The 8,851-nt window shown below is 39.3% G+C and overlaps 2 protein-coding genes and 1 long non-coding RNA gene across 8 annotated transcripts in view; all 3 read right to left on the reverse strand.

The window, feature by feature from the left end:
* Positions 1-8,851, reverse strand: part of LOC106939696 (ladderlectin-like) — a 30,960-nt gene that overhangs the window by 18,481 nt on the left and 3,628 nt on the right. The window contains exon 1 of one of the 3 annotated variants that reach the window (XM_015022199.1): positions 7,979-8,144. The exons of the other annotated variants lie outside the window; for them this stretch is intronic. Within the exon in view, the coding sequence (XP_014877685.1) occupies positions 7,979-8,048 (70 nt within the window). The 5' untranslated portion in view covers positions 8,049-8,144. Of the gene's footprint in view, positions 1-7,978; positions 8,145-8,851 lie in introns of those variants that run through there. 3 annotated transcript variants of the gene reach the window in all.
* LOC106939697 (ladderlectin-like) lies at positions 1,732-3,447 on the reverse strand. 4 transcript variants are annotated; one of them, XM_015022202.1, is made up of 7 exons: positions 3,185-3,447; positions 3,018-3,102; positions 2,735-2,844; positions 2,498-2,632; positions 2,302-2,413; positions 1,989-2,099; positions 1,732-1,883 (listed from the first exon to the last, which is right to left on the reverse strand). In XM_015022202.1, exons 2-6 carry the CDS (start codon positions 3,070-3,072, stop codon positions 2,032-2,034), a joined length of 480 nt encoding a protein of 159 aa, XP_014877688.1. In that variant the 5' UTR covers positions 3,073-3,102; positions 3,185-3,447; the 3' UTR covers positions 1,732-1,883; positions 1,989-2,031. The 4 variants fall into 4 exon arrangements, with proteins under 4 accessions (XP_014877688.1, XP_014877687.1, XP_014877690.1 ...); XM_015022201.1 differs by having other exon boundaries at positions 1,732-2,099; XM_015022204.1 differs by having other exon boundaries at positions 1,732-2,099; positions 2,735-2,824; positions 3,025-3,102; positions 3,185-3,446.
* Positions 5,685-6,770, reverse strand: LOC106939699 (uncharacterized). The gene is made up of 3 exons (XR_001422894.1): positions 6,713-6,770; positions 6,528-6,636; positions 5,685-6,275 (listed from the first exon to the last, which is right to left on the reverse strand). It is a non-coding gene; the product is annotated as an uncharacterized LOC106939699 (long non-coding RNA).

The following is an 8,851-nucleotide window of genomic DNA, read 5'->3' on the forward strand; positions in this document are numbered from 1 at the left end:
CTTACTAATAAAGTGAATGCAGTAGTAAAACTAAATTTACTGTAAACATACTGGAAGGCTACTATTTGAAGTTATATTTACTTTCACCACTGTATTCTATGGTGGCCAACAGGTACAAACACCCAGCAAAGACGCAAAAAACACATGCAACAAAAAAGAAATGCAAACAAAAACAGAAGTGATCCAGACCACTAGGGGGAGTCGAACAAAGAACAGCTGTGTCTGAAGTCAGGTTTTGCATCCTTGGGTTCTCGAAGACCGGAAGAGAGAAGCTGTAGCTATCAGCTAGCTGCTTAGCCTCTACTGTGGCGTTCTGTTGCTTAGCAACCGTGACAACATGAATCACATAGTGGCGAAGGAAAAAAAAACTGACTCGAAGTATTTTCTCCTTATTTCTCTATTACTCTTAACTTTTCGTAAAAAAAAAAAAAAAAAAGCCTGTTGCATATTTAAAAAACTCTTAGTCGGATTCTTAGTGTTCCAACACGTATAGTACATTTACACAAGGAATGTAAGCAAAGAATCCCTTTTCAAACACTCTCCAAATCTCAGGTACAGTAAGACAATACAGTTTAATCAAACTATTATGTTTTTAGGCTTAACTTTAATCAGTCAAACCGATTTGCTCAGGAATAAATGAAATATTTTAGTGAACCAAAATATTACAACTAGATGTTACCTGACTTAATATCTGTGTTTAACTGTCATTTGGGAAAGCCCAAACGAGTCGGGTGTTCTCCCGTGGTATACTAAATCTGGACCAGCTGGCAGCAGGCGAGGGGAGCTGGGTGTTGATACAACGGGAGCAGACGTCTCCGAAAACGTCGGACAGATATTGCAATTAGGTGATGCACAGATGAACCGAGCAGAAATGTTAGATTTATACATCTACATTCTCGCCTACAAACATTGTTTAAATCATGTGTCAAGGTTGCTATGCTACATAACGCCGAGGTGGAGGCTAGGCAGCTAGCTGAAGGATACAGCTTCTCTCTGTAATGCTCTCTTCCTTCGCAGGACCCCTCTTCCGTAGACCGGATCGTTTCTCAAGCCCACGAAAGAATAAGCTTGAAAAAATGCAGACCCTGAACTCAGACACAAAGCTCTAGTGGTCTGGAACACTTGTTTTTATGTATATTTTTGCATCTTTTTTTGTTTGCGCCTTAGTTATATTTGTTTTTCTCGTGTTTGCTGCGCATTTGCACCTGTCGACCATCGTAGTATTTTAGTTCTGCTGGGGCAGACGCCAGTATTTTACCGTTCTTTCGAAAAAACGGTAAACTACTGGCGGCTATAGACGCCAGAAGTTTACCGTTCTTTCACAGTATCTATACCGTACTTGCATTGACTGTAATCTACTGTCAGGATTAATTACGGTACAGCTACTGTGCATTTACATTAAACTTCTGGCGTCTATAGCTGCCAGTATTTGACTGTAAATTTACAGGATTATTTCTTAGAGTGTACATTTATAACTCCATTAATATGAAATCCTGAGGAAATAACTTCAAACCTTTGATGAGAGCAGTCCCAGCACAAAGTAAAGACGAAAATACATCACCACATCATAGAAAGTAACTTTTCTTTGCTTTTATGAGGAAAGAACCTCAGGTTTGACTAAAACTTGTTATAATGTGATATTTATATTGTAATAACTAGCATATAATAGTGTTAAAAATAATTTGGGAAAACAGAACAACACAAAGACAGAATAAACCACACATTGTCTTGTCTTGATTGCTCAAAGTTTTATTTTTTGCTAGACCAAAGAATAGAAGAAAGTTTTGCTTAGATGATCTTTTATTATAACTCATTCAGTCTGATCTTATTACAGAGAGACAATCCAGCTGCTGTTTGCTTGTCGCTTCATTCTTTAGGTTGCATTAAAGACAGAAATGATATGAAGTGAAGAAGCAGAAATATCTTTTGGGTTTTCTATGAAGGTGCAAAATGGCAGGTAAACAGAAACTCCTAGCATTCATCCTCCACTGGTTCTGTTTTACACATCAGGCCTCTTTGGGAACCTTTTTTTCAGGCCTTCTTGGAGCAGACAGAAGGTCGACGGTAATGACACCAGCAGTCATCCCAGCACTTTTCATCTAGGAGCAACACAACAAATATCAAATATCAGTCAAACGTCACATAAAGAAAATCCTGAGGTGGCCGATGAATTGTACAGTTGAACTAGATATTTGTATACACAGAATAAGGTAAATCTGACCAAACTTGTCTTGTTTTAAGTTGGATACAACTACCAAAATTATTATGATTATGAAACAGACTTGTGTGATATTTCTTTACTTGTATAGTTCATCTGTAGGCAGTGCTGTGTGCCTAATCCATTATCAGGCTGTCGGTAACACCAGTTTGTGTAGATCATCGGGCTTCCATCGCTCCAAAACCAAGTCTTCTCCTGCAAGACAAAGTTCAGCAGATGACGCATTTCATTCAATGTTTTATAAAATACTTGAGAAGTAAATTGTACTGGTAAAACTACCTGCTGTCCATCAGTGCCTCCAATCCATGCTAGTTTGGACCTGTGACCTGCTGCAGCTATCAGATTCTGAACCTGATGGTACTCGTCCGCGTTGTGAACTGATGCAAGGTTTGCCCCCTTGGACAGACAGTTTTTCTACAGATAAACACACAACAACTAAATGAAGTCTGTTTTATTTCTCACTGTGAAATAAAGCAGAGCTGCAGGAAATAAGAGCACAATGTTGTTGGAAATCACCTCTGCATTCGCCCAAGTCATGTCATTGGGAACATAGAGAAAGCAGCGACTGTTGATCGGAGTCCAGCCAGAAGGACAGGTGATGGATGTCTGGATCGAGCCAAAATGTGCTGATGAAAAACAAACGCAGGTTAAATGGCTTATGTGGCATGAGTTTGATAATAACTTTATTTTGTGACAAATTATAACATCAAAATGATGCAACAATACATTTATTCTAAAACATAATGCCCACATTGACAAGATATGACTCAGTGTGTACTTTGTTAATTTATTTAATACTCACTGGCCTGAACGACCACAGAGGAAACCAGGAGGAACACAGTCAACAACTTCATGGTGCAGATGATAAGATGCAAATTTGCAAGCTGAAGAAAAGTTAAAATAAAGCATACATGTTAAGAAAAACTCACATTGGCACTAAGACAATAAGAAATTTGATCAGCAAACCTGATGCAGAATGATCCGTCTTCTTATCCAGCCAGCACCTTCAGTCCTTACTGCAGAATCACTGGATATTTATAGAGCTTTTAGTCTTGTTACATCCACAAAATGAGGAAATTATAAGGGTAGAAATGACCTGATAGTTCACATCTAGTTCAACAGGAACTTAAAGTTGTGACTAAGTCTATGCAATCGGTTTCTCAAGGCTGGGTGGTGGTTTTTGTTTTCAATTACACTTTGTGAAAGTTCAGAGTTCAAATCATCCAGTTATCTTTACCTTAACATTTCTATTTAGAAAGCATAAACAGATAAACTGTTTATATTGAACACAGTAAACAGCCGTTTGCCTCGTCTCAGGTCGTCCTCAGACTGAGTGACTGTGGAAGAAAGAGACTAGTGAGAGAGGAAACCAGGACAACATGACCAGGCTGAAGGAGCTCCAAGCTTCAGCAGCTCAGGTATGAGACTCTGCATCAGGAGCAGATCAGACAAAAGGTTTGGGAGATTTTCCAAAAGGCCGATCATTTCTGAACCTGCCACTGGTCAGTATGTTTAATTTTTTTACCACATAAATAAAGTGCAAATATAGCTTCACATTTCTTCCAAAACACTGAGGAGTGTAATTAGCAATCACAAAGGTGCATTTATCAAACAGGAGAGAACGTATAGCTCTGATCGTGAGCATCTAATGCATTGTAATTTCCAGACATCTGGAGGTTTTAGTGCTTTGTCTCACTTCATTTCTGTCCATTGGAAGCATTGATCATCACCGGTGTGGCCTTGTTTACAAATTACAGTACGCTTGCCAAAAACACAATGTGAAAGCAAACCGTGCCAAATGAATGAAATAAATTCTTCCTTTGCCACTCTCCCATTCTAATATAAGGTAAGGTAATTTTATTTATATAGCACATTTTCAGCAAAAAGGCAATTCACAGTGCTTTATATGAATTAAAAGGAAACGCAAACAAAATAACAAACCAAAGGAAAGAGCAAAAGAAGAAAGAGAATCTAATGTTAATCTAAAGTATGTAAACTAGATGCTACTGTTCAGGGTTTCTAAGTTTCCTCTGGTCTAATTCCATTTCTGGGTTGGGAGAACAGGAGTCTGAAAAATAGTCTAACAATGTTGATCCAGAAGTTTCCTCTGGGCTTCTGGTCTCTGTATCTAAATAGTGAGTACTTAAGTATCTCTGGTTTCTAATAGTAGTACCCCTAAAAGATTTAGCGGGGGTATGCAGTACCTGCAAGAGAGAGGAGCAGGTTTCTGATGTAAAAAGTCAATGAGTTCGCTGTGCAGCCGTGAGTGCGCCAACCACTCAGCCATGACTGATTAGTTTTTCAAAAACAATCTATTATTTCAAGAACAAGCTATTTATTAACACGGCTTAATCAGTTAATAAATAGCTTTTTCCCATTTCATATTGTTTCTGAACTGTTTGTGCTTTGCTAGAGCAGTGCTGCAATACGTCTATCGCGGAAGATTTTGAGTCGATCTCGGGATTAACTGAACGACTCCAGGAGGCTGAGACCAGCAGGTCCTCCTCTGACTCAAACGTTCGTAACTTTATTCAAAAACAACAAAAATCAGAAAAAGTCTTCAAATGAATGACCCAACAAAAATAATAATCTCAGTAGTTTATACTCAAGCCCAGGCTTGAAATAAAATTCTATATATCTACCTCATTGGTGTGTGTCCTCCATCGCTGTGATTATTTCGTTATGTACTGATCCTGAGCCGGGGGCGGGGAGTGAGGTGGGAAGGAGTGTGATGTTTACATATCTTAAAGGAGATTGGAAATATGCTGCCCTTCCAAGGCCACACGGGGAAAGCCAATTCAGATACAGAATGTCTTAGGTCGGATAGATTATGAATTTCAATTTTCCCTAAAGTCTCTCCGATACATCTCAGTTCCCAATTATCCAAATTAGTTTGGTCGTTCCACTGAGCCGAAACTAGCAACTTCTCCAAGATCGATTCCATTCCCTTAATGAGTTTTTGAGTCCTCAGCAGGTCTGAGAGTCTCAGAAAGACTCACATCCAACTTGCGTCTCTGTCCACACCGACAGTCTGAGTGTTTGCTAGTTCGGCCAAGTCCGTCACAAATTCGTCAATAAGCCAGGAATCCGCAAGCTCCAAACAGCAGAAGTCCTGTTATTATGAATAAATCCCACCGGATGTGTCCCCGCAGAACAAGAGGGCTCAGTTGCAGGACAAACTCTTTCCACCATCATACCAAAGAAAACATCTGGCTTGAAACCGTCTTGGGCCATTCCTCGTCTGGAATGTCTTGCCTGAGTTTGGGGGATTTTCAGTATGTGAGGTTGGATGATGTTCGTGCCAACATGGGCCAAAAGCTTTGTATTTTAGCTAATTTGTGCTCAACACATTTCAGAGAAAACACCCAACTTAGCAACTTATTCAAGGAAATAAAGGTTGTTGCAACATTTGATTCAAGTAGCGTGACTTCAAGCTACAAGGAGGTGAAATGAAAAACAGGAAGAGTTTCTCATATCACAATCTTTATTTAGTGTTTTATTTTGCAGGAAAAATAAAACATGGAGCAGTGTTGTGGAGAAAAATGATTACCAAGCACTGTTCAGGTAAAATAGCTGGAGATAGGCACCAGCAACCCTCCTGACCCCACTAGGGACAAGGGTGCACAGAAAATGGATGTTCAGGTGAAATCACTCAATCAGGTTTTTTTATGAATGGTGCACAACTCGGAGAGCTCATAGGACAATCAATCATGAAGCAGATCTGGATGAAAAGCTCTGCCAGGCAGAGTCAACACATGAGTTTTATACCAAGGATAAGGAATTCAAAACAAATGGGTAAGACAGTCTGGTTCTCATGCAGCTGTGGGAAACAACTTTCAACTGTGTACATGTTGCCCAAATAGCTTCATTTGCTGAGAGTTAACAAACATTTAATATGACATGATCAGCAGATGTTAACTTGTAGTAATTTTCCACCACAGCAGTCATCCTCCACTGTATCTGTTTGAAGCCGCAGCTCCTTTGGGTGGCGAGTTTTTCTTGACGCAGACAAACGGCATCCTAAGAGGACAGCTCACGTCATCCCAGCACTTGTCAACTAGGAGCAAGAAAACAAATCAAACATCACATCAGAAAAATCACTAAGCAGCCTACACTTTGTCATAAAATATTTTTGAAAAGTTGATCAAATAAAACTTTGTACCACAAAAATATCACCTCCTGTCAGTGCAGTAAATGTAAATATAGGTCAACTAAGAAGTTAACATGCACGATAAATAAGCTTTTCACCCATGAGTCCTTTTAGCAACAACAACAACAAAAAAACAGATTGTGTGAAATTTTCTTTTACATGTAGTGTTCATCTGAATGCAGAACCGATGGCCAAGTCCATTAGGCTGTTTAATACATCAGTTTGTGTAGGTCATAGGGGTTCCATCGTTCCACTTAAAAGCCCTTGACTGGATACAGCAGATGACATGTTTTATTCAATGTTTCACAAAATACTTAACAACCAAAGTGTACTGGTAACAATACCTGCAGTGTATTGGAGCCTCCGATCCATGCTGCAGTGTTGAGACCAGTTGCCTTTAACCCTTTGAAGACGAGGTCTAAATGGCCATCCTGGGCGCAGTCTCTCTTGTCAGTGCGTCAGCGCTCGCTATGAAGCCATGTAGCGATAGCTAGCAAAACTACTACTAACACTGCACACACCACGAACTCTAACAACACACTTATAGTCTAAAAAAACCTAGTAAAATCCACAGCATGGCTGCGCCCTAGTCTCTTGCCATATCCAAGTCCTCCCCCCCCTCCTCCCCCGTCTCTCTCTGCGTGTCTCCGTTCTACCTAGCAACAGACCATCAACACATTTTCATTGGTCGTTTCGAAATGTGGTACATTTAGACCCCACAAAATAAGGCGGAAATTATCAATCTTATTTCTGGCTTTATTTTGAAGTAAATAACCACAAAACCAATATAAAAACACCACTTTTATAAAGTTTGAAGTGCGTCCTGTCCAACAGAGTTGAAATGAAAACTCGGTATGCGTCAATGTTATTACGAAGCCTTATAATTGCGTCACATGCTTGTATGCCGCGCGGCGGGCAGCGACTACATAGGGTTAATACCAGTTTCTGAATCTGTTCATAATCGCTTTTGCTGTGAACTGATGCAAGGTTTGCCTCCTACAGATAAAAACATAATGATGTGCTGAAAGATTAGCTGGACTTTCACAATTAAGAACTGTAAAATAAAAGACAGCAAAAGAATGAAGAGAACATTGTTGTCTGAAATCACTTCAGCTGGAAGAGAAGTCTTGGTTTTGCCAGCGTAGCGGAAACAGCGATCGTTGATTGCAGTCCAGCCAGAGGGACACTCAACAGATCTCTGGAGCAAATTAGCTTTTTCTGACAAGCAAATGCAGAGTTCAGATAAAATGGGGTAGCTGGCATGAGTGTTATAGCAAGCCTGTTATTTGTGACAAGCTACAACATCAAAATGATGTAACGTTAAATTTATTCTACAAAATAACTCTCACATTGATGAGAAATAACTCAGTGTGTACTTTGAAAAGTACAGTGTTGACATGTTAAGATAATAAGCTAAATAATCTGGAGAAGGAGTACAAATGATACAAGAAGATCTATTTTTGAGTTTGCATTTTGAACTCTAATGCAGAGGAAATAAAAACATTCACTGACCGTCACCAGGAGAGCCATCATCTGGGGCTTTAGATCTTTTAAACATGATTTCGTATGTTTGTCACATTATGATTTATTTATATTTAATGAGTACTCACCGTCACCATGTGCCAGTGAGCATTTCTCCATTATGGAGAAAAGGAGGAGGAACACAGATAACAACTTCATGGTGCAGATGACGACACGATGCAGATTTGCAAGCTGAAGAAAAGACAAAACAAAGCATACATGTTAAGAAAATTCAAACAATGGTTCAAAAAAGACATTTAATCAGCAAACTTGATGTGGGATGATCTGCCTTCGTAGCCAGACAGCAACTTTAGTCCTTACCGCAGAACCACTGGCTATTTATATAGCTTTTAATTTAGCTACTTTAACAAATCGCAATTTCGATCCAATTCCAATGTTGAAATTGGAGAGAAATTCCTGATTCAACAGGACCTGAAATTGTTACAATGAAGTTCTGTACGTTGACACTATATGAGCTCACTGTTCCAAACAAACTGATGAGTTTGATGAGTCCTGCTGTTTCAGGACACAAAGCAAATTCTCCAGAGTTAAGACTTCAGGGTTAGAGTACAGTGTTGATACTTCAGAGTTGTTTTCACCATAAATTACTCACTAAAAGTGTAATAACCAGCAGTACCAGATTCATTTTGTCCCAATTTGTCCCAAAGTAAACGCCTCTTACCTGAAGGACAACGTTGTTGGCTCTGCCATGCTCTGGGGTCTGGCTACTGATTTGCTGGTTGCTTGTTATTAAATGAGCAGTGGTCAATGTGATTTATGGAAAATAATTGGAAAAATGGTTACAAGCTGTCAGTGGGGAACATGGACAAGACATGCTTTATTTAAGCATGTTCTATATATTTATAGACTTTATTCCATTTTCAAGACAGTAGTCTGGATAAATACCTACAGCGAACCTAAGAAAAGCTAAATACAGTGATTGACAGTATTAAAGCAACATG

The sequence above is a fragment of the Poecilia latipinna genome, unplaced genomic scaffold (genome assembly GCF_001443285.1).
Source record: "Poecilia latipinna isolate Pla-1442-1.1 unplaced genomic scaffold, P_latipinna-1.0 Scaffold2954, whole genome shotgun sequence".
NCBI classification, from domain to species: Eukaryota; Metazoa; Chordata; class Actinopteri; order Cyprinodontiformes; family Poeciliidae; genus Poecilia; species Poecilia latipinna.

What these genes read in the sequence shown, in the direction of transcription:
- LOC106939697 (XM_015022202.1), bottom strand. Translation starts at nt 3,072, where the DNA reads ATGAAGTTGTTGACTGTGTTCCTCCTGGTTTCCTCTGTGGTCGTTCAG. An exon ending in TGACTTGGGCGAATGCAGAG is followed by an intron (nt 2,633 to 2,734) that starts GTGATTTCCAAC and finishes GTTTATCTGTAG; the next exon opens with AAAAACTGTCTGTCCAAGGG. An exon ending in CCTACAGATGAACTATACAA is followed by an intron (nt 2,100 to 2,301) that starts GTAAAGAAATAT and finishes TGTTGCTCCTAG; the next exon opens with ATGAAAAGTGCTGGGATGAC.